The sequence below is a fragment of the Protopterus annectens genome, chromosome 4.part0 (genome assembly GCF_019279795.1).
Source record: "Protopterus annectens isolate FY-2018-M chromosome 4.part0, PAN1.0, whole genome shotgun sequence".
Lineage (NCBI taxonomy): Eukaryota > Metazoa > Chordata > Ceratodontiformes > Protopteridae > Protopterus > Protopterus annectens.
The window spans coordinates 1,293,835,363-1,293,861,586 of record NC_056733.1 but is presented as its reverse complement, the minus strand read 5'-3'; the positions used below and the strand labels follow the sequence as shown (position 1 = coordinate 1,293,861,586).

The window sequence follows — 26,224 nt, the reverse complement described above, 5'->3', positions numbered from 1 at the left end:
TTTAAGGTAGCATTATATTTATTTTCTTATTTAGGCTACAATGGAATGGAATTTATCCTTTTGTGATTTTTTTTTTTGCTTTGTAGTGTGCTACTTAGACTCTCTTCATAGTTAAACATTAAGTAACAAGTTGTGAAGACTAAAATATGCTCCTGAATGTCTTCCTTTTTTTACATGTTGGATTGTTTATTAGCCTGAATTTGATATGAATATTTATCCACCAATAATTTATCAAGGTAACATATTCAGACTATTCAGACACTTTTAGCTACTAGAAAATATTTAGTTGTCATTGATAGAAGGTGAATTAGCAAGAACATAGTAAAAAAGTATCCCTTGTGCAGACTGTAAACAATAAAATTGACATTTCACAGGTTATTAGACTTTGACAATACTGACTCATTCCCTACTTTGGTTGACATTGAGATAATAACAGAATAATGCAAATCTGAGAAAATACACACTTTCATTTTAAAGTAACTTGTGATCTAATCAAAGGTTTAAGATGGGTTTAAGACAAATATATATAACTTCCTCCATTCCACACGTTAACATTTTATGCAGTGTGCTCATACTTTCAAATATGTGAACACATTTCAGAGTCACATCTCTGCATATTATACTATCTCCAACATAAAACATATGCTACACTCTTTGCACATATTAATTTGCACTTACATATAGACATGATGTAAAATGGCATGGTATAAACAGATACACATGCCACCAAGAAAACTGACATAGCAACATTTTTCTGCGCCCAAATTAATTTTGTAATACTGTATGTGTATTCAAGCATTACTGCAAGTTCAGGCATCATGCAGTCTATAATGTATTTTGGGTGATCCCAGAAGCAAATAGTGCTAATTCCCACTAGAGAGCATTAGATATAATAAAATATAAGTTGATGGGGACTGGAAGATCTCATTCACATGTGTAGCTGTTGTTTTTTAAATTACAGGGGTAAGTCTGCCTCTTAAAAGCATACAATTCAGAGATGTACCTTTCCTTCCACACTCTGAAGGTCGTCATATCCCACCCATTCTTTTCCTTTGTATGCGTAAGGAACTTGCTGGTCAGAAATCCACTCAGTTGTTGCGCCATCTAAAAATTGACAAACCTGGCAACACAAAATAATCAACAGTTAATGATGAGATATCATGGGAGGATATCACAATGTTAGTTTTATGATCTACAGCATATCATTGTCCAGGCTTTGTCAGTTATCAGTTTCCACATGCCGTTTATTGTGAGAACATGTGCTGTGTAGTTGCTCAACTCTAAACTCAGCAGCTGCATTCTTAAAAGCACTGGACAGACAGACAGACATACAGTTGAAAATCATAGCCTAGTAATTACACTGCAGGTCTCATGGCATTAGCAATATCTCCATGCAATAGTCATCATACATAAAACAGCAGAATACATTAATGTCAAACGTTACTAGCCAAAGAAATCTTGTGGTTTAGTTGGTTACTTACTCTGAGATCATTGCTTACTCTTTTTCTCCTAACAAACATTTCAGTGTTCACCTCTTTAGATTAACAATCTGCACTCTCTAAGTGCTATACTGTATGATGAAAATAATTCTCCTCTTAAGAAGAATCTGGAGAGATTTAGTCATTATTTGATGCTAATATAAAGCCACTTAAGTTTCTATGTATTGTCTGTATATGCTCTACACTACACTGCCCTGTTTCTGTTTAAGATGGCTGCTTATGCAAAGCTCTGTCACCTCATTTGCTAGTTATGTTTATCACTGCTAACAGCCCTTTCTGGAAGGAATCATCTCCTATTTTCCTCTCTTAAGTATTGGGAAACTGTACTTTGCCATGTCTATACATCTGCTACCTAGAAAATACCTCTCAGTATTGGTAAGCTCGGCTTTTCCATATACTTAGATTTATTAAACATATCTCTATTTCCTCCAGACTTATCTCATCTTTTCTCATGGTGTTTATAAAGATGTCTGAGGATCATTGCTTTTATTCTGTGCTAATAGCTTTCTTTCCTGAAAAAGACATCTAATATTTTCAGGAACGGACTCTACAGTTGAACTTTAGGTCTGCTGTGATCTGCCCTGTGATCTGTAAAAATGGAGCCTTAATATTTTGCTGAGGGATTTTCCTTACTGCTTATTCTAGAATCTTACTATATATTGGGATTGACTTTTTGAACTGAACTGAATTATTTTTGTTTTATCTACCTCTCTCTAGGTTCATCTCATTATCAGCATTCTCTCTGCAATGAACTTAACCTTTCTCTCCATGGAAATGAACATTATTAGCTGCTCTGTGTCTGAATGTTCTTCATGTTAGCTTAGATTGTACTCTGTCATTAAATCTGATTGTTCTTCAAGCCATCTTAGATTATATCCTGTTCTTTTTTCTATAAGTGCCAAGAAGAAGCCTTTTATTTGCTAGCTTCTCCAAACAAGAGTTCATGTAATTACATTTTGTATTTTTTGTGGGATATTGGCCATGCATATCCAAACACTACCCATGCTATAATTTTCATGGTTTCTCATTTATCAGTGGCCTTGACATGGAGATTTATTCAGACCTTTTTCTTGCACTGTCTAATTTTAGTTGTTCGCTTTACATTTTTTGGGCATAATCTACAGTTACGGACTTTAAACCAACCCACTGTACTGCACAACATTAAAGACAAATGTCAGGTAAAGTTCCATTTGCAATCTTCTGCTCAAAATTGTTTTGCTCTTCCCTCTCTAAGGGTGTCTGCCCAGTGGCGACACAACCTGCACTCACTTATACCATTCATTCTTCAAGGGCATGACTCGTGTATCCTTGTGGGTAGGTGAGAGCCTTATGGTCCATTCATTCCTGCCTGCGATGCCATATTGGCCCACCCATTCCCTCAACAGTATGAGTTAAGTGGTAGGGAACAGGCCATCTTGCTGGTCCCTCAGAAAGCTCTACCTCTGGATTGCCTGAAAATCTCAATATCTGCAGGATCAGGAGAGAAGGTGTGTACTTGCACACACACACACACACACACACACACACACACACACACACACACACACACACACACACACACACACACACACACACACACACACACACACACCTCTTAATCCCCAACTCTGCAGAAAAGTCCCTGCCTGATTTAACAGGAGCCAGCATGGCCACTACAGGCAGTTAAAACACCTAGTCACCTCTAGATATCACTAGTATGATGGGCCTTGAAGCCCAACCCCTCTCCCTCCTCCATGGATGATCTGGCTGGCATCAACTGATCAAGCTTATCCTTACCTGCCAGGTACTTTAATTCCCATGGTACAAATTGAACATGAGTCACCTGGTCTATAGGCATCATTACTCTGGACCTTGGAACTGAAATATCTGGGCACAATTTTTGTGCATTTGTGGGGAAAATTTAGTCATACCCTCAATCAAACCATTATATTAAAAAAATAATGAATCTGAAAACTAATCTGTGATACCACTCTCGTCTTAAATGACTTCCTCTAGAAATTCTCAAAAACTGCACAAAATCCCAAGTCTCCATATCCACAACTCTGAACTGCAGCCTTTTCCATTACTAGATATTCACTTTCTCAATCTCTGTTTAATGACTACCCCAGAAAAGGTACTGGCAGCGTACTAGTCACCAAGACCCTACTAACCTCTGTTCATTTATTATCCTGTAATGCAAGAAACACATCATAAATCCCTCAGTTAACATCTATAACATGCCAACCAACCAATGTATCATTTTAGAAATCTGAAAGAACGCCAGAGTTTTCTCTCAAATGGTAATTTCCTGAATCATTTTCAGGTTTCAGACCAATTTCTAATCTCTCAGTAATGTGGGAAATAGTCTCAAACAAAATTGCATATTCACTCATGTATATGGTAATATATGGCATTAAATCCAAGCACCTGCATGGGTTCTGGACATGTTGAAGCACTGGGAACACTGACCAGTAACATCCTTTGAAACAGACAGAGGCTTTTGATTGGGCAATCTTTGTAGGGCATTTGATCTAGTAAACCAGAAACTTCTATCAGGAAAAACAATCTTCACATTTAGCCCTAAATTACTTATTTAACTTAGTGCCTTTAATTTTTTTTAATTACAGCAAAACCAATAGATGAATTTTAGGCCATACTTGTGAATGATACTAGTATTTTCACTATGATTCACTGTCGCTTACTCAGATATCCCCCTGGAAACTAGAACCCTTGTCAGCATCTCAGACTGTGGCAAGACTACTGCCTTCCCCTTGACTTCCATACTGAAATAACAAGATCAGAAGCTAGCACACTCATATTATGTACATAATCTCAATGGATCATTTTCAGGTTCATTCTGGGGTTAAACCGATGAAAGCTAAAGTATTTACCATAATGCAAATGATGCAATTAGCATTATAAAAAGAAACAGAGAGAGAGAGAGAGAGAGAGAGACAGAGAGAAACACACTCCAGTTAAAATAGACTTCAATTAACCAAATAATATGCTAAAGCAAAATAATTTGTTTGTTTGCTTGTTTGTGTCTTTCGGCTTTTCCCGGTTAGGGGACGCCACAGTGGAACTCCGGTCCGCTAATGATTGGCAGTTGATTTTTACGTACCGGCTTTCCAGGCCTGACGCACAACCTTCAACGATAAAAAGAATATAGTAAGCAATGAAGTAAGAATAAAAGGTAAAAAGGAGTTGCAGTACATAAGCCTATTTACAATGAATGCATTGCATTGTACTGATGTATTTGGGGTTGGGAGAGCTAATAGTAAGAGATGCAAGGCATAGCATGATTTTTTTTTTTTGGAAGGGGGATGTTTTTCACCCTGCAACTAACCATTGGTTGCCATCTGTGTCTCTTCTGATCCACTGGGGAACTCCTGCATTCCTCCAATCTTTATTCCAACCCATACTTTAGTCCAGTAAGGACATCAAGGCATGCTGCTGCAGTACCATATTACTGCCTGGGGGGGGGGGTTTTTCACTATGGCCATCTTCCCTGTTTCCATGTTCCTGCATATACTTCTTTATGGGGGGACATGAAATGGGCAAGTGCAGTGTATTATTCTGCCTCCTTGAGAGTTCATCCAGTGTTTCCTGCCTAGTCCCATTTTAGGACATGCTCTGTTATGTGTCCCAGCCTCCATCAGGGATCTAATGCAAGGAGCATGCACAAGTATGTCCCCCCACCTGGACAGCATGCCCATTCTTCCCCTACTGCTCCTCATACACGTGAGATGCTACTCATACCTGGGTTGCCTGAGCCATAGTTAGGACTTTATCTTTCTGTACCATGATACGACTCAAGTGACAGGATTAATGTCGAGGATGGGCTTGGAGTGGTGAGGTATGGTGAGGTGTTGCAAGAAAATAGTGTTGAAGAAAGAAAAGTGGGATATAGAGAGGGGCTACAGATCTATAAATGGGTCTGACTTCTTAAGGCTGTTTTCAGAACAGTCATATAAAAGATGATATAGTGACTCCCAGTGTTCTCACTATTAAATGCATTATCTTGTTAATGTGCTGTTGAGTTATTATTTGCTGACTCTTACAGCTGCCTTTTTGTCACTTCTGTGATCACATCTTGTGCTGACTGCACAAGAAGCAGCAGCTGAAGAAGGTGGCATATATACTGACTCACACCCATTCAGCCCAACATCTGGCTCTAGTGGCACTGGGATATGCCAGTTTTTTTTTACATACTAGTACTGCTGCTATGTTGTTTGTGGATAAGCCCAGGTGCATGCTGGACAGGAAAGGGACTAGCCAGCTATTCGATTTTGTACACAAAACTCATAAGCAGCCACTGTCTTCAGCATGACTTATTTTTATATGGTATAAATCCCAAATATACAACTTAAAAAGGCAATACATACACTAAACTTCTCAAAATCAATACAGAAGCTTTTAATGGGGTAGGTAGTAACATAAATGGACATTTGTCACTATTGACTGATATCTTGTTTCCTGGTGAACTTGTACCCTTCTAATTTCATTCTTAACTTTAATGCCGGGTCATTTAGTGCCTCTTTGCTAGTCAAAATATTAATTTGTTTGTATAGCTTGTTTTCTTATTATGTATGTTTGGCTATGTTTGGGGTATAGAGGATGGCTTGGGAGATACTGATGTGTTCAGAGGGTCAGAAGATTCATTGAGTGGTGTCTGTGTATATTTTTGGATGATGATTCTGTGTGCATTGGATAGGGATGCAGGACCAAAGCCTCTCCCTTCACTTATGGTAGATAAGTTGTGGTCATAAAGTGTATGAAAATTAACTTACAAATTCATTTTATCACTTCACTGAGCATACACTGTTGATGTATAACATTGGTAAACTGTTTCAAAGAGGTATGCACAAATTGTCAGATACCCGATATGTACAATCCCCTTTAAAATGCTTCTGCTTGTTTACCTTTGCATAGCTCTTGAGGTTTAATCACAGACATTGCATTTGTAATACTAGCATTTATGAGAATACCTCACAATACGACCAGAATCCAGCCTCCCTTGTGTATTTCCCAGCAGAAGCAGGACCAGATGCTGGGGCACCAACACCAGTTTTATCAGATGCAAGAGTGAAGGTACGTCCATAGGCTGGCACTCCCATTATCAGCTTGTCAGCTGGAGCTCCATTGTTCCTCCAGTATGTGATGGCAAAATTCTGCATTAGAAGCAGAGAAAATTCTTCAGAGAAAAGCAGATTACATAAATAGTTATACACTAAATCATAAAAGTGAGAAGGAAATGAAGTGATAACATTTACTTGAATTACTATGGAAATAAAATTATAAGCAAAAAAAAAAAAAAAAACAGCAGTAACTAATCTTTTACAATACTTCAACAAAAAAGTTATGTTCGGATTATTTTTATATAACTTAGATGTGCAGTAAAACCAGGTGATACACATAAAATAAAAATGTGCATTGAATCCAATGCACATATTGTAATTTTTTGCAAAAAGGAAAGGGAGAAGCTTGGTACCAAGTAAAGCAGCAGGTTGTCAGCCCTTTCAGTGTAATATTTGTAATATGGCCTTTGAAGAGATGAAAAATGCTGATGGTAGGACTTTTGCTGGCATATATGGAGTCAAAGCTCAGTTGTACATTAATTGTTTCTCCCTCAGGAAACTGCTGGAATGGGAATATATTTTCCTGTTATGAAACTGTAAGACATTTGTCATGTAGACTGGAAATAAAAAAGTTCTTGATTTTTTTCATTAATTTTGTGTTGCCTTGCTATTTCAGTTGATGAAAAATAGCAATGACTACAATATTAACGAACATCAGATTTCATTCCAGATCCCAGATGACTGGAACTCAGTGACACTTTAATAAAGCTTCTTTCAGTCGCTAACACTACAATGTCACTCAGCAGGGATTAGGAATAAGCAGTGTCTGATGGGCACAGTCTATGGGGGAAGGTGGGTGAGAGGGATAAGTTTCTCTAGGATGGGTAACAAATACTATATACAGTATGAAAACAGCCCAAGTACTAAACAATAAAACAAGTAAAATTACATAAAATTATTAAAAACAGGTCATAAAAAACATCCTTTCCCTTCATATGCAATATCTAAGAGGTACGTTTTAAGTGATCTATTGAAGCCAGCTAGCATTGTGCACACCTGAAGCCACTAAGGGAATAAGTTCAGCAGGTGGATGCTTGATATGCAAAAGAACACATTATAGAGGTCTCAGGATGCAGCCCTAGAACCACTAACAGTGCCTGAGTGGCCAAGAGTGTTCAGTGTTTATTGAGTGATTGTTAGTGTTTATGACACCACTAACTCTTTCAAGTAAGTGGTACCCAAGTCATGTAAAGACAAGTGCACCAACACCAGGACAGTGTAGATAATCCTAACTCAAACTGGCAGCCACTGCAGATCACGCACAGCAGGAGTAATGTGCATAACAGGGGTAATGTAAGTAACAGGAGTAATGTGCATAACAGGGGTAATGTGCAGAACAGGAGTAATGTGCAGAACATGAGTAATGTGCATAACAGGAGTAATGTGCAGAACAAGAGTAATATGCATAACAGGAGTAATGTGCAGAACATGAGTAATGTGCACAACAGGAGTAATGTGCATAACAAGAGTAATGTGCAGAACATGAGTAATGTGCATAACAGGAGTAATGTGCAGAACAAGAGTAATGTGCATAACAGGGGTAATGTGCAGAACAGGAGTAATGTGCATAACAGGGGTAATGTGCAGAACAGGAGTAATGTGCTGAACAGGAGTAATGTGCAGAACATGAGTAATGTGCATAACAGGAGTAATGTGCAGAACAAGAGTAATATGCACAACAGGAGTAAGGTGCTGTTAATGTGAAGTACCAGTCTGTAAATTAGGAACAAAGATCTGCACCAACCCTAAGTTCTTGAATTCTAGTAAGTCCTAGGTAAAGGGCATTACAATAATCCAACTGCAATAAATCCAAGGCATGGTCTGCTACTGAAAAATCAACTTGCGATAAAACTTGCTTTTTGACAGTTGAGCCTGTAATGTCAGTCTGTAATCTAAGATAACACCAAAAATACGCACATTTTCAACAAACTCAAGCTTATTTCCTTCATAGCAAATATAATTTGAAGTGAAGAGCAAATGAGTCTTTCAAAATACAATGAACTGCCAGGGCATCAGTTTTGCAAGTGTTCAGTTTCAACAGGTAACAAGAAAGCTGCAAGTGTATTGTTTCCAGATGGTTGTCCAAGGAAGACACAGTCGTCATTTCATCCTGAGGGGTGGAGGAGAGATAGATGTGGGTATTGTCTGCATAGCTATGGTATGCTAGTCCCTTCTTCTAATAAAGTCACCTAATGTAAGCATATGTGTGTACAATAATAGGCCTAATAGGGTCTACTTTAGTAGACCGAAATACCAAATGCATGACACTCAAAACACCGAGACTAAATAACCAACTGGTCGCAATCATGAAGGTTTAAAACGATTTTGAAAAGAATGAACATCAGAACACTGACACATACATAAGGAAAAAAACACCAAATGAAGTGAAACATCAAAATGCAGTCTCATACAGTGTTACTGTGCCGCCCACCTATGTCCAATATCATCAGCATAGTAATTCATTACATTTGTTTTACAATGAGAGAGAATCAGTTATCCAATAAACAAGTGTATAGTAGAAAAAAAATGCTTGTAAGACACATATTCAACCTTTGAAATTCCACTGTCGCAGTTCCTTAAATATAAAATGGTTACTCACAGCACAACATTAACACTGCAAACGTACTCTTTCCATACAATTTGTTGAATAACTATCTGATATCCATATGCAGACCACATTCATAGTGTATAAGTACTTAAGAATAGCTGTTGCAGTCCATAAGAAAGTCCATCACCCTATAACACGATAAATCCCAGAAGACATTCCAGCACCCAAGTGATATCATGTAATTTAAAGAAACACTGCTCACATTTTTAGAAGTTTAGCTATTGCTTCCACAAACTCAAGAGGTAAATATGCCTCTATTAGACAACACAAACTGCTGATGCCTCAAGATGAGCTTTCTCTTCACCCTTCTTCTTCTTGCCACCTAACACTCCCGGGGCTTCAATATTGACTTCAGCCATATAGTTTTCGGTGTGGAGCACAAGTCATGCACATTATTGCACCATATTTATTTTATTAGTGATGTATAAACTAGTAGAGCTCTACAGGTATGTGTAATCATAATAATTAGTGCTTTACTGGTGGGGATTGCTATTTAGTGTGTGCACATCTAAGTGAACTGTTATAATCAACTGTTTTCACTGGTCTGCGTGGTTATTGACAGTTACATGGCATTTTGTTTTTTAACATTCGTGATTGTGAACAGTCGGTTATTTCATCTCAGTGTTTTGAGTGTCGTGCATTTGTTATTTCGGACTACTGAAGTAGACCCTCCTAAGACTGAACCATGTGACCAGTGGATGCAGTAAAAATGTATTCAAACTTGAACAGACCCTTTGGAAATAGACTAAAAGATATGATATAAACCAGCCTAAGACCATAGAGGAGAGGCCACTGTAAGACTTTAAGCATTCAAAAAAAGTGCTAAAACATACTCATGTGCAGTTGCAGCTATATTCGAATCAGGCATATATCTCCTGTGATATTTATAAAACACTGTATCAGCCCTGGGTGTGACATGTTTTCTACCATAAGAAAACAGCATGATTTAGTTATGCATAACTACAGATTTTTCCAGTTTGTGTGACAAGAGAGCCTTGTTCTGTCTTAAAAAGAAAGACTATGTCCTTGCATTACCCTTGACTAACTTCACCCCCTCAACAGTGTGCCTTTTTGAGTACTTCTTGCCTTTAAGTGACTATATCTTGTTATTTGGTTAATAATTCAATAGGTTTGTATTAAATTGTGTGACCAAGTGACGTTAAAGCCTTAAAGAATATGTCTGTATGGAAATTTGTAAAAGTGATATACCTGTATATATGATAAAGTTCTTCGTATTAAGTATGTAGTATTTAGTATGGAACTTTTCTCACCGGGCCTCCGCTGAAAATGGACATTTATCCAATCGGACTATCCTGGTCAACAAATGTAAAATAAAATAAAATAAATAATAAATAAATAAATAAAATAAAACATTTCATAAACCATATACCACATTTTTACTCCTGAAAAAAAAAGAAAACAAGAGCAAACCACAAACTTGCAATTATTTATTTTCTGAACGATTATACATATTTGCTAAATTTTATTTTCAAATCCCTGATTTCAAAACTAGTTATTTACATACATTTTGTACAAGCTGAGGCAGCAACAGCTGTGTCTATAGTTAAATGCTGTTACTAGTTTTGCATTCCCTTGCATTCAATATCTGATAAACCAAATATGATCAAGTGCTGATAAATATATAATGTAATGTTACAATTAAAGAAATAATGTTTAAAGACATTACAAAGGAAAACTGAAACACTTTTCAGTAGATTTCTAGAAAGAAACTACTTAAAAAAAAATGATTCTAATTTCTTGCTTTTAAGGATGGCCAGAAAGAGCAACTGCATTACTTTTTGCATGTAGACTTACTTTCTTAGCACAAACAAACATGCACCAAGTATCTTTTAGTGAACAGTAAACAAGGTTGTGTATTTTCTATTGTGATAACAACAAGAGATTTGTGCTGTTGCCCAATGAAATTTTTACTTTACTGATATCTCCAAACAGTGTGGTCCACACATGATGCTGCCCTGATTAATAAGTACTTTATAAGACAATGGCTTTAATCTTCTGGTATCAAGTTTAAGTTAACATTTAGATGAAGATATTTAACCATATTACTCTTCCTTCATTAGTAGCATTGCAGCTTGTAAATCTGTTTCAGGAGTAAGTCTATTATACTCTTCTTCAGAGATAAGCTGCTTCCTTACAGGAAAACGTAATGATTTCTAAAAAAAAAAAAAAAAAAAAAAAATCTTCTTCCTGCTTACTTAACCACAGAATTTACTTGATAATTGCCCCAAATTAGGGTTCATGATCTAACACTTTAATTCTTGAAAAGTATCTCCACTATTGTCCACTCTGTATCCTCTTCTCTGAACTGTGATTCTACATACTTGTGAAGTCCCTTATATGATGCAGAAAGTAACAGTTACTGCTGAATCCATACCTGCCCATTACTATTTTAATGCTGTAATATCAAGGTGCTACTCTGCCCATAACCTTATTCTGATGGGAGTCTCACATGCATTTTAACTAGAATTACTGGTGCGTTGTTGTAGAACAGCCCCCCCCCCCGGTCGGACTGAGCAGAAATGGGCATGGCATGTGTGATTGACATGACAAATGGCCGTGATATCGTATGCAAATGATGCATGATTGCTTGCCATGCAGGTTTCACAGTGACATCATGCATACATTGGTAGCTGATTGACAGACATTGAAATCACCTCGTACATGTGATTTGTGAATATTCCTGAGATTGAGAGGCTCCAGAGCTAAATTAATTAAATGTTGCAATTCTTCCAGAGGAAAAAAAAAATTAAGGACTTTTCATGTGTCTTCACTGACAAGAATTGTAACTTTATTTCTGTAGTAAGTCAGTTTACAGTTAGACCTATCCCTAACCCTAACCCAATCTCCCTACACCCTGTGAACAATAAAGTACGTCTGTAATTATGTTGGTGCAGTAGAGGAGCAGTCAGCATTACTTAGACAGTGACCATCTCGTCTTCCAGTTGATATATATATATATATATATATATATATATATATATATATATATATATATATATATTGTAGGTACATAATGCATTATCACATTCAGTGCCACTGACTAATTCTTAAGACATTAATCAGTTGTATTAAGCACTGAATTACGCTGTTTAACAGACAGGCATCAAGAGAGATAGGTCCATATTAGAAGAAAAAAAAGCAATATTGCATTGTAGTACTTCTAGTTATAGTGCTGTTTCTTTAGCATTATTTAATTGCAGTACCCCCTTGAGCTAATGTTTCCAATACCCAAAGAATATTAATGAGGCCGGTGATGACATCACCATGAATATTCATATATTATTCGAACATATCACAGGGTTTTGGTTGGAGGGCGGGATTTAGGCGGGACTTGCTATTGCACATCTGGGGGAGCACTGTTCTACAACAATGCCAAATTATCCTGCAGCATGGTAAGCTAACTTCAATACACTGCAACTCAGAAAGCTTAAATCCTGATACCATGCAACTCAGATTCATGTTGACTCATCACAAGCTTAACTTTTCAAATGCAGCTAGTTAAAAGTCATCCCCCTCAGACAAAAGAACACATTTTTATATAGAGGCCTTAACTTCTGCACTCTAAAATTCAGGAAGATTTCACCCACACTTCTTGTAACATTATAAATATAATAAGTCTGAACATGCACAAGGGTTGGAGAAAGGCCTTACTTTTATTAATATGTGCTCTTATAGGTTCATAGGTTCATAGGTTCATACTAGGCTATCTGCCCTAGGGCATTTATAAGCCTAGCCAGAGTGTGTTTGACTTTCGCCACCCATTTTAAATTAATTTTGCTATGTCCTTTTTCGAGGTTAGTATACTGTGCCTCTGTCTAACAGTGACACAGAAGTGATACCCGGGGTAAACCTATGATCTCCCATCCACTCATCAAGATTCCTCTTGAAGAGAGTCAATGAGGGACTCTGCCTAACCTGGACTGGGATTTTATTCCAGAGTGAAGGGAGCCTTTGGGTTATGAATCTGTCCCTCCAGCATGTCCTATTTATTTCAGTGCTGAGGTTCAAGTCTCTCGAGCGCGTAGCTCGATGGGATTTGGATTTTCTGAGGTGCAGCATGTCCATTAATTCCAGGTTGGACATGGCTTTATACATCAGGCACAGATCACCTCTGAGCAGGCGGTATGCCACTGAGTAGAGCTGGAGTTCATTTAACCGGGCAGCATATGGCATCTGTTTGAGCCCTTTGATCCTCTTGGTGAGGTACTTTTGGGGTCTTTCCAGTTGCTGCAGGTGTCTGGTAAGGTACATCCCAAAAGGGGCATTGTACTCAATTATGGGCCTGATGAGGGATGAGTAAAGAGGCACAATGACCTCCCTGATCTAGATGTGAATCCCTTCATGATTAGGTGGGCTATATAAAATGTTTTTCTAACCACTTTGTCCACGTGGTTGTCAAATGAGAGATTGCTATCAACTTGGGTCCCCAGGTCCCTAATTACTTCTTCTGTACTTAATGGATTACCACCTATGTGGTAATTTGTGGGCACTTTGTTTTTGCCAAAGGGGATGACTATACACCTTTTGGTGTTTAACTTGAGGCCATGGCTCTGGCACCAGTTGTCTGTTTCTATGAGGCCCTTTTGGAGGATGCTTGTGTCAGCTGGAGAGTCGATTATGGTGCCCAGTTTGCAGTCATCTGCGAACTTGGTCAGCCACAGTCCTTCCATGTTGGCCTGTACCTCCGAGAAATATATACTGAACAAGAGAGGTCCCAGGACTGAGCCTTGTGGGATGCCACTTGTAACTGGTTTGGAGTTTGACATGGCTCCAGCAATTCTAACCATGTGGGTTCTGTCCTTGAGCCAGTTTGCAACCCATCTAGTGACATAGGGGTTTATATTTAAGCTGGTGAGCTTATCTATAATGCCCAAGTGGGGTATTGTATCGAAGGCTTTTGCAAGGTCCAGGTAGGCTGTGTGGACCACCTTCCCCTCGTCAATGGCCTTGGTGACTGTTTCAAAGAAATCAACCAGGTTTAAGAGGCAGGATCTGCCCTTCACAAAGCCGAACTGGGTAGGATCCAGTGTCTGTAGGTCCCCAATATCTTTATTTATGAGGTCCATGATGATCCTTTCCATAGCTTTGCAGACCAAGCTAGTCAGGCTTATGGGGCGATAGTTTCCAGGATCCATTGAGGCACCACCTTTGTGGACAGGGACCACTGTTGCTGTACGCCACTCTTTGGGTACATATCCTGTAGTAAGGCTGAGATTGAACAGTAGTTTTATGTTTGGGTTTAGCTCTTCTTGGAGTTCATGTAGGACGCAGCCTGGGACACAGTCTGGTCCCATTGATGCTGTGTTTTTTGCTTTGGAGAGGGCAGCTCTTACCTGAGCATCTGAGATGTCAGGGGGGCAGCACTCTGCTGGGATAGATATTTGCCCTTTTGGTGGGGGGGGAGAAGTTTGCGCTGAACCTGTCAGCTAGGATGTTGGCAATGTCTGTGGGTTCAGTGTATTTTTTGTCATTTTGGACTAAATCTGAGCATATCTGGGAATTCCCACCCAGGTTCCTAACATAACTAAAGAAAGCCTTGTGATTAGTGTCCTGTGCAATTTTTCTCTCGAAGCTGGCCTTAGACAATTTTATGAGTGCCCATAGTTTTTTGCTAATACTGATCAGAGATGCCTTCCCTTTTTGGGATTTTGCTCTATCATGTAGTAGCTTCCTCCTTCTATTGTATAGTTTGTTTATGGCTGGGGTCCACCAGATAGGACGTCTGCCTTTGGAGGATTGGGTCTTGGTTTTATTTGGGATTGCATGATCCATGCATTCCTGAAGGTGTTCATAGAATGCATTTATAAAGGATTCTGCGGTCTGGGCTGTATTTTCCACAGGCCGGGGCTTTGAAGGATTCCACCTCGGTTTTGAGGAGTGTGAAATTTGCTTTAGAGAAGTTTTTCACTGTGGTTTTCTGGGCAGGGGTGGGGTCGGGATGTGAATATCCAGTGAGATTAGTTTATGGTCTGATCTTACCAGTGAGGGATACACTTCTGGTCTGGAGCATAGAGTCCCCATGTTGGTGATGATCAGGTCCAGTATGTTTTCCCCTCTTGTGGGAGTGGTAACAAGTTGTTCCATAGCATTTGAGTTTATAAATTCTAGGAACCTTTGGGCTAGGGTGTTGGAGCTAGAGTAATGCTCCCAGTCTATGTTTGGGTAGTTGAAGTCACCCAATATAATGGTGTTTGGAGAGACCTTCATATTTTCCAGTGTTCTCAGGAAGGCCGAGTGGGGTTCCTGGGTTTGGGAGGGTGGTCTGTAGCAGGCTATAAACTGGAAGACAGTTTTACCCACTGTTAGTTGCACATGGATAGTCTCTGATGCTTCGTGCTGTGCCACCAACCTGGAGGTGTGGGTATCTTTGACGAATATTGATACTCCCCCTTCTTTTGTGGTTCGGTCCAAGTTTTGGGGCCGGAAAGAATGGTATGAGGTATAACCTGGTAGTGCTGGGTTACTGCACAGATATCGATGTTATCCATGCTAAGGAGAGTTTCGAGTGCATGCATCTTGAGGTTTAGACTTCTGGCGTTGAGTAGCATTACTCTTAGTTTCTTATCCCTTGTGATACTATGGAGGTGGGTTTGTCTTTTGAGCCTTGCTTAAAAAAGGCACTATGGGGGTAGCAAGAGCCTTTGCCAATATCCAAAAGCCCAGGGGTGACAGGTCCAAGCCGTCTCTAGCGAAGCATCGTGGCTTGTCAAGCATGTCATCCCAGGCTGACAGGCATTGGATCCCCTTTGAATGACACCAATACTTAAGCCAATTGTTGAAATTGATCATCTTGTCTTCATATTGTGGCATCATTCTTGGTGAGGGTAAGATGCTACTCAAGGTCAGGGTCATACCGGCCTGGGCCACATGCTCAGAGAGCTCCTCTATGTCTCTTTTCATGTAGTCCAGGGAGGTACGTCTCAGGTCATTCACACCAGCATGGACAATGACTGAGTCATATTTGTACTTGCCTTGGAGTGACCTGAGTGCTTGTGTTATGTGGCGGATCCTAGCGCGACAGGCAGCTCACCGTGACCTTCTCCTTGTTCAGCCTGGTGGCGGGCGTCAGTGTGCCTGATGATAGAGTCACCTATTACAAGTGTATCAGGTGTGTTGTTTAGCCTTAAGGGCTGTGACTGTTCGGCACACTGGCTTTGTGAGCTATGTGTTGCATGTGTTTTGTTTTGGGGTAGCGGTTGCTTGGGTGTCTGCTTTGGAGGTCTCTGCTGCTTAGGCAGATTTTTATTTAGAGCCTCCGAGTATGTCTTTGTGTGTTTATGTGTTTGGTTTGCTGTCGTGGTAGGTCTATGTGAGACTGGAATTGTAGGTAGTGTGGTTTCCTTCTCCTCCTGACTGGTTACGCCAGTACTGAGTTGAGAGAGCTTAGCCTCCAGTTTGGCTATATGGTTGCATCTCTCACATGTGTTGGAATTTGTTGGGAGGAGGAGAGGGTTGTCTGTGTACATGAGGCAGTTGTAACATTGCCTCAAGATTCCCAGATTCACCAGCTGGACCGGAGAGGAGATTGACAACTGACCTTTGGACATTCTAGAATAGTATTGGGAATTCCTTTATAATTGAAAAAAGGGCCAATGGGGAACAAGGCAAGTTTAACTTGCAAAGAGCTGTACCGTTTGACTGCTTGATAACTACCAGCAATTCAAGAGGGAAAGGTGTGGTAAAAGTTTAATGTTAGACTACTAAACACTCCATCATAGGGTAGTTACTGCCTCAACTGAGTATTTATACATACTTAGTATGGATTAGTACACTGAACATTTCAATGGTTGTGTCAGTATATTTATACATACTTAGTATGGATTAGTACACTGAACATTTCAATGGTTGTGTCAGTATCCCCCTATTCTGTTTGTTGTATGTCTTGGTGCTGTCCTTTGATAACTGGAGCACTGAACAAGGAAAAAACATATATTCCTGTCAGGGGATTTTAACCTAAACAGGCTAGGGAATCAGGTTCCCACTGATATTCTGAAAAATGCAATTTGTGATGCTTAGAATAGCATGACTATAATAGTGAATGGTGGAACATATACTAAGTCTAAGGCTACGACATCAGGGAGTATTCCCCCAAAATGTGTCAGAGATGTCGACAGTATTCCTTTAAATGTGCCATAAATACGGAAGGGCAAAGACCCCATAACAAGAAGGCTTTAAAGCTGTTAACACATTTGTAGGCACTGACTCCATTTTATCCAGTCACTTTATTTCTTTGAGTTGAGATATTTGCAGTTATGGATCTTGCACTTCCGATGGTGATCTCAGGTGACCTTCTGCTCTCCCTTGTGGGTAATCTTCATAATTGAAGGCAAAGTCAACTGGTGATAAATTATAAAAGATAGAATCCCATTGGTGATAAGCACGGAATTTTGGGCTGGATAGCCAGCACCTCAAGTACTAAGCACTGAGTTCTGGCCTGGACGGATAGCAGTTGTTCAGGGCTCTGTCTTGATAATAGACATAAAGCGTTTCAGCTACAGCTTCCGAATGCCCATGACATGGATATGGATACATTCAGGCTAAAAAGCCAAACCTCACTTGCTGTGGACATACATGTTTTGGCCTTATTTTTATAGCTTTTGAGAGGGCTGTGAGAATTTGTTCCATAGTAATTAAAGTGAGTGGCTGAGATTGTGGAACTTGTGGGACAGCTATAATTGTGGGTGGAGTAAAATTTGCACTAAATGTATTAGCTAGGATAACAGCTTCTTCCTTTGTGTCAGAGAGTGTAGTATTATTATTATAGACTAGTTCCAAACATTGTTGGGTGTTAGTTCTTAACTTCCTCACATAGTTAAAAAGGATTTGTAGTTATTTTTGGTTTAGTGGCTATTTTAATTTCATACTCAACTTTGAGCTTTTGTTTAAGTGTGCTGTTAAGGTAGAAAGAATGAAACCTTTTAAAGGCATTAAACAGTTCCTTTCTCTTCTTATATGATTTATTTATACGGGTATCCCACCAAAGGGGTGTGTTTTAAAATTTGTCATTATGTTTGGTGCAGATAGGGACTGCCTTAGCAATACAGCTATTGAAGTGGGAGTAGAAGTTAAAGGCATAGGTAGCAGCTTGAACAATCAGATCCTTTGGAGGAGGATTAAAGCAGATTTTATTTAAGTCATCAAGTAGCTGAAGAAGGTTTGCTTTGGAAAAATATCTAAACACAGAGCTATTTACAGGAAAAGTACTACCAGTTTTAAAGGAAAATGTAGCTAAATTATGGTCTGATTTAACAAGGTTGCAAGAAGTAGTCGTATTTATGAGGACTAGATTAAGGACATTCTAGCCTCTAGTAGGATGGTTAACTATTTGTGAAAGAGTTATAATTTATAATGTCAAGGAAGCACAAAGCATACTGACCATTTAAAGGTTGAAGTTCCCCAGTAGAAATGTCTTGGGTTTAAAGGGAATTTCACCTAATGTGGCAAGATAACTATTATACTCAGAAGGGGGCATAGAGGGTGTTCTATAGCTACAGTAGCTGTGAAGTTGTAATTTGTCTTGTTTTTGATGATTTGGACTTTTAGGAGTTTAAATATGTTGTCTCAAGGAATCTCTTGTGTGGTGATGATATCCTTTACAAATGCTTATAATCTACCGCAATTGACAGTCGATCTGAAGACTTGCATAGAGAGTGCTTTTTTTGCTCTGAAACCATATTTCTGTAATTACACATAAGCTCCCAAATTCAGAACAAGTGGGTCAATTCTTAGGGGCATATTGTCAATGCGGTAGTTCCCTGGGGTAGATGACTTCCCAAAGCATGAGATAATGCATTTTTTGGCATTTAGTATCAGTCCATGATTTTGGTACCAGTTATTTATTTGAGACAAGCCTTCCTTTAGGATGGCTAAGTCATTTGAGGATTCAGTGACTGCTTTTAGGTTATAGAAATTACCAAACCTAATCAGCCAGAGCCCTTCTGTATTGGCTTTTATTTCTCAAAAGTAGATGTTAAACAGGAGAGGTCCCAGCACAGAACCCTGGGAAACTCCACTGGTAACTGATCTTTTTGTGGCAATAGCTTCACATATATTGATGTCCTGCATCCTGTCTGTGACCCAGTTGGCAATCCAGTTGTTGAAAGAGGGTTTATTCCCAGTTTATTTAGCTTTTCTACTACATATTTTGTCTAAAGATTTGGCCAGGTTGAGGTATGTGTTGTGTACTATTTTATCTTCATCCATTGCTTTGGAGACCTTTTTAAACAAGTCCCCCAGGCTGAGTAAGCATGACTTGTCAATGTATAGATTTTCCCTATGTTCTTATTGATTAGTGCCACGATAAGGCTTTTCATGACTTTGCATATAAGACTGATCAGACTTATGGGTCTGTAATTGCCTGGGTCTGTGGAAGGTCCTCAGTAATGCAGGGCAATGACTGTAAATGTTCTCCATTCACTTGGTTTGGAGGCTGAGGTTGAACAGTATTGTTATTGGGGTGAATAAATAGTGTTCATATTAAGAAATAACAAAAAACAGTCCCAAGCTAATAAAGCACATAGGACACAGGGTCAAGAAGAGGAATACTCTTTATTATCACAAAATTAAGCACTTTCGTCTGGGTATTAAGGACTTCTTCAGAATAACAATTTTAAAATCTTTCCACATTTATATATACACTCCCCCTTCAAACATGTGATGAATTAATGATGTAACCAGCCCCCAAAAACTTAAAAAATGAAATCCTCCACTATATGTTTTTGTACTGTATAACATGAAATAAACATGAACCTGAATCAATAAATACCAAACAAAATATATATATAAAAAAGTAATATACATGTAAAAATATGTAACCAGCAATAAAAGATAAATTTTAAAAGATAAACATGGCTTTTAACTTCAAGACACTACTAATAGATATTACCTCATTTAACCCAGGGAACACCATAGCTTGACATTTAAGCTGACACTTAATTTCTTTAAATTCTAAATATTCATCTAAGGGTCCACCCCCTGGGTCCCAAATCCACATGGTCAATTATAATATATTTAAAATAATGGGTCGAATTATTTTTTGCGTGCTTAAATAAAGCATTTTTTACCCCTCTTATTAATACTGTATTGATGTCGATATATCCTTTCTCTAAAGGCTCTTTTTGTCATTCCGATATAAAACCCTTCACATTTCTGATACTTCCCACATAACACCCTTACTATCGCAATGATATTTATGTGGAAGTTTAATAGTCCATAGTGGTCTAAGAAAACACTAGCCACTTCCATTACATATTTACACTGCCTGCAATGTCCACATCTAAACATCTCATCCTCTACATTTTCCTTAATTGGCCTCGCAATAAGGGCTTTGAAACTTGTATCTTTTTTGTAAACCACTACTGGTTTGTCCCCAACCTTCATTAAATTGCCCTGCTCCATTGCAAAAAATATTCCAGTTCTTGAAAATAATTGACTTAATCTGATCAAAGTGCAAATTAAAAGGCAAAACCAATGCTCTACTATAAGAAGTAAGATTGTCTTTCCTCAAATCCAAATTCCCATTCGCCCCATGGTTATTGGTTCTATTAGCCATCCCCAACAAGGGAGTAAAAAACCCTTCTCTTCTCTTAATTACCACTTCATTGGCAATATTATGGACAAAACCTATAGGGTAACCTCTATGCTCCAACATATCCAAAACCTTGCCACGTTCCATCTCAAATAGTTGGTCATTACTTATCATTTGAGCCAATCTGACATATTGCCCCTTCACCAGTGATTTCTTCTGATGAAGGGGGTGCCATCTGTCAAAATGTATCAAACTGTTAGAATGCACATTGGTTTTGGTAGCTGCTGGTTCACTGTCTGTTTATCAGTATTCATGACAGCTACCAGTAGTGATCATTTATTACTCTTTATTCTTTGCTGATTGACATCTTGAGTTCCTTTTCCAGGTTCCTTTGTCCTACAGAAAACTTCACTGCAACAGTAGGAAGGAGACATCCTGTAGAGTTCCTTGCTTTCAATAGCTCAACAAGATGGCACTTTCCCACAAAGTATGTAATTGTATGAATAAAAAGTATCAGATACAATGATTTTGCTATATTACCTAGTAAAAGTTTATTAAGTGCGCTCCTTCTTTTTTTGTTTCTGTAATTATATATTTTTATATATTTTCTTTTTCCAGATTTTACCATCTAGCTACAAAAATTCAGATCTCAAAATGCCTGATTAGGTGTCGTTTTCTAAAAAATGTACTAGTACAAAGAAGCTAAGGAAATCATTTAACTTGCCATACTGATATCTGAAGAGAAAGACAGGCAAAGGCACCCAGACATGGAAAATTACATGACGCATAAAATAAGAAAACAAAGGTGGAACACAGAACAGAGGATTAGTAAGGTAGAAGTTAAACAAATATAAACTGAAGTTATGGAATACCTATGAAGTGAAGGATTTATTGTATAAAATCCAGCACAGATAAGGTCACAGCATAGGTTCATAGGTAAATGCTAGTCTAGCTGCCCTTCTGGGCCATTTTAAGTTTAGCCAATTTCCTGTTTTAGTGCTCGAAATAACCTTTCCCATTTGGTTATAGGTTGGTCTTACCCATCCCATGATTGATAATTATATATTATCCCTAATGAGAATAACTGAGATCATACCATAGATAATTTGATCGGATCCATACACGGGATAAAGCATGTAATAGCTGCCTCTGTCCATTAGTAGTACTGGGGTCAGTTCTAGAGTAAATTTTCTGTTTCCCATCCATAGATCCAAGTTGTGTTTGAATATGGACAGGGATGAATTTTGTTTTACATGGATGGGGATTCTGTTCTAGAGCAGCAGTATCCTCTGAAAGATATACCTGTACCCCCAAACCATTTTGTTGATCTTGCAGCAGATGTTTGAATCCTTAGAATGATTATTTCTGATGCCATTTGACTTGCTGATGTGTAGAAAATCCATCAGTAATGAGTTGGAGGATGCCTTGTAAGCTAGACACATAATGATGTAACATCATTGCATGATGGACGAGTGAGCCCCCAAATTTAGGAGAAACAAGTGGAGTGGGAGACATCTGAAGACAAAATATGGACATGGGAAAGAAAAAGAAATTTGATATGGTGCAATATATATGCAAAGGAAATAGCAAAAACTAATCAATACAAAAAAGGATCACCAATGATATTTGAAGAGGAATACAGGCAAAGGCACCCTGATATAGAAATTTTCACAATGCAAAAAAATAAGAAAACAAAGGTGTAAAATAGAACAGAGGATTATTAATGGAGAAGTTAAAGAAATAGAAACTGAAGTTATGGATTATCTGCAAAGTGAAGGATTTAGTGTAGAAAATCCAACACATATAATGTTATATCATAATGGAACAAAGAGTCCTCAGACTATGGAGAAGCAGTTAGAATGGTCTGCATTTGATGACTTGCCCCATGATGATACTCTGGAATCTTCAGTAGGAAACAGGTACAGAAATTCACTTGGAGGTGCACAGCAAGGGAAGGGGCAAGAAACAGGGGTACTTTTGATGTCAGTAATGTGGAGTGAATGGCCAGTGAGTTCCCATATGAAGCAGCAGCAGATGACACAGGTTGCAGCTAAAGAGGATATATCACAGGGAAATGTTCTGGAACTTTCTGTAGAATGCCTACAGGAAGCAGAGTAAAGAATGTGCTCTCAGTTTGGAAGAAGGTGATCTAAGGGAGAAGTTCTTTGATTTAGTAGAGATGGACAGATGTATTAAGATCAATGAAAAAAATAGATGACAGAACTTAAATAAGATCCAAAATGTTAGAAGTCTAATGAAACAGCTGAACACAGTAATCAAAACTATTAACAGAAATTCATGTGATATAACAGAAGGAAGTAGGATATAGTACTGTGCAGCTTAAGTAATAACAGATAAAATCTTACCACAAAAATACAGGGAAAGGAAGGGAAGAAATCAACTGTCATCATGGAAGCATCAAATAGAGAACTGTAGAACAATTAAGACAAGTATCACTGTTAGAAGAGTATAAATGCTTAAACGGACTTGGTAAAAGCAATGCACAGTATCAGAACAGACCAGGATCTATTATACACTGTTGCAAATAATAAACTAAATATACCAGCACAGACAGAAAAACGTAGAAGATATGCAGATAAATATAAAGGAAAAGTACAAAATAAGCAATTTATTGATGACCCAAAAAAGTTTTATATACAACTGGGAAACAAAGCAAATGTAGAAACACCACCAAAAAAGAAGAAATAGACACATTTTGGAGAAATATTTATGAAGACCCTGTGAAACATAACAATGATGCCGAATGGACAGAAAAATGAAAAGAAACAGTAAGGAGTGCAAATGTACATAATATGAAATGGGATGAAATAGTGGTCAGAGAAATTAAAACAAAGTTAAGAAAAGCTCCAAATTGGAAAACCCCAGGCCCAGATGTAGTACCTTATGGCTGGCTAAAAGTATCAACATAGTTAGACAAAAGATTTAGCTCTGAGTAAGAATTAATTACATGTGCATCCCAAACAGACACCAACCTGGTTAACAAAGGAAAATTATACTCCTGCGTGAGTGAACCTGAAAACCATCCTAAAAACTATAGAACAAAAGCTTGCCTTCTGATGCTGTACAAACTGTATAATGGAATTTATGTAGACAGAGTCTGTAGTCATTTAGAAAAAACTCAATCATAGCAATAGAACAAAAAGGTAACAAAAGAAAATCATATGGAACAAAGGACCATTTGTTGCTAAATAAAGTCATAACAGAGAATTGTAAAAAGGGGAAGAATATAAGTGTTGCATGGCTAGATTGCAAAAAAGCATTTGACAGTATCCCACATTCATGGATAAAGGAGTGCTTACAGATGTATAAGATACATCCTACACTGACTATGAAACAGTGGCAAACCACTCTGCAGTTAAGACATGACAAAGGGCAAAGTTTTGGTGTGATTGACTGACCCCAAAGGTCATGGATCAGATGGACAGGAAAACATGAAAAATGTTTCATGCTCATCTATTGATATATAAAAATCAGTTTGTATACCAAGATTATATATTCCTCACTCAGAATGCAGTATGTGCACCCCAGAATTGATTACATGTATAGATCTGCAGTCATGAGACTGCATACACATTTGCTAACCTCATCAGAGACAAACATAAAGAAAATGTTATTACACGAGGAGAGGAAGTTTAAGATTACCTCTTTGCTTAGTTTAACAGAAGCATTCTGGTGTCTAGCAAAACTGGAAATCAAGCCATAAGCAGACAAAAATTAGACAGCAACTGAACGTGACAAAAAAAAGAAAGAAAGAATACAAGGAGAAGGATCATATGAGAAGGGAAAAATGTGGAAAAGCCATTAATATCATGGTAAGTACAGAGATCTCCTGGAACAATGTCATGTTGATCAGGATTTGATGCAGGAATGGGTAATGAGAGGTGAGCTGAAACCAAAAGATGAAAGATTAATAATGGCAGCTCAGGATATTAGAGTATGTACACATTGATTTACAAAGTCATTTGAACATGTGGGAGAAACAGACAAATGTAGGTCCTTTAAAAAAGAATTGAAAATAGTTGCACAATTCATGGCAGAGGGCCAGTACACTGAAAAGCACAAAAGTGTGGCAAGACTGTTGCACTGGGGATCGTGCTAACACTACAATATAGAAGTATCTGAGAAACATTGGAAACGTACCACAAAGCATTATAGAGAATAATGAAGTGTGCATCACATGGTGTCACCAATTACAAAACAGTTAAAAAAATATATATGAGAAAGCCAGATATAGTAGTCCATGAAAAAAGCCAAAAGTAGCACTGATCATTCAAATTGCTACACCTAGTGATTACAGTATCTTATGTACAAAGAGATACAAGCCATAAAATATCAGGATTTGCAAGCAGAAATGAGAGCAATGTGGATAAAAGATACCCAGATAGTTCCAATTGTAGTAGCAGTAGTAGAAGTAATCGGGCTAATAAAAAAAATCTACAGGATACTCTGAGACTGAACGGATGAAAGAACTGACTTACATACACTAAGTCCGAGATGCCATTTCTCAGCATATTCCCTTTTCTCTGAGGTATGGCTATCTTGGAGTGGATATATATAAGTTCAGGGGATGTGGAGGTGCACGGGGACTTGCACCCTCTGCAAAAAGAGATTTTAAGAAGTATTGCAATTTTTGAGATTCACTCTTCTCTTTTGTATTCAAGTGCTGACATTTCAAATAGAGTCCCCTAACTTAACATGTTACCAATGCATTTAACTCCATATGAATTGCAGAAGGAGTCATTTCTGGGCACATTGCAAGTGCTGCAAAGAGCAGTTTTGGATGGCATAAAAGACTGAAACAATATTAATTTCATGAACTTTAATTATAGCCTGACTTAGAAATTGGGCTCATTCCTGGCATGGTATTAGAAACCTGAATGACTTTGAGAAATTAAACTGAGAGATTAGCATATTGCTATAGGATTACCAGAACCCTGTATAAGCCATCATTAACAAGTGAAAATGAAAACCTATTTGCTTACACTGTGATAATTAAGTAGTATCAGAACAGCTTACCGTATTAAAGTAGATATTGTCTCCTTGATCAGTAGAGCCTTGATAGAGGGGGCTGTTATGCCCTGTCACTTGTTCCCAGGCACCGTGAAAGTCATAGGTCATCATATTGATGAAATCCAAGTGCCTGTCCAGTAAAAGATTGAAGACAGCAGTCAGTTCTTATGTTTATTAGTTTCACAAGTTGTAAATATGCATAAGCAAAGTCACCCATGACTCATTACAGCTATAACTCAAATATATATCTTTTTTCCTCAGAAAAATATTTTTTCTCACAGTAATAGCTTTACACAAACTTATTAATACACAAAACTAAGGTTTTGCAAGATGTTCACCACACATTTATAAAAATCCAGATCTACAAAAAAGTGAAAATATTTTTCAAATGTGAAATTTAAATATCAACTCTCTCTTGGTA

The 26,224-nt window shown here is 38.1% G+C and overlaps 1 protein-coding gene across 1 annotated transcript in view; it reads right to left on the bottom strand.

Annotated features, from left to right (window-relative positions):
• LOC122799843 overlaps nt 1–26,224 on the bottom strand; it is a 118,660-nt gene that overhangs the window by 5,193 nt on the left and 87,243 nt on the right. Inside the window, exons 7-9 of the mRNA XM_044069173.1 lie at nt 25,810–25,933; nt 6,467–6,649; nt 1,004–1,120 (exon numbers count right to left, since the gene is read on the bottom strand). Of these exons, the coding sequence (XP_043925108.1) occupies nt 1,004–1,120; nt 6,467–6,649; nt 25,810–25,933 (424 nt within the window). The remainder of the gene's footprint in view (nt 1–1,003; nt 1,121–6,466; nt 6,650–25,809; nt 25,934–26,224) is intronic.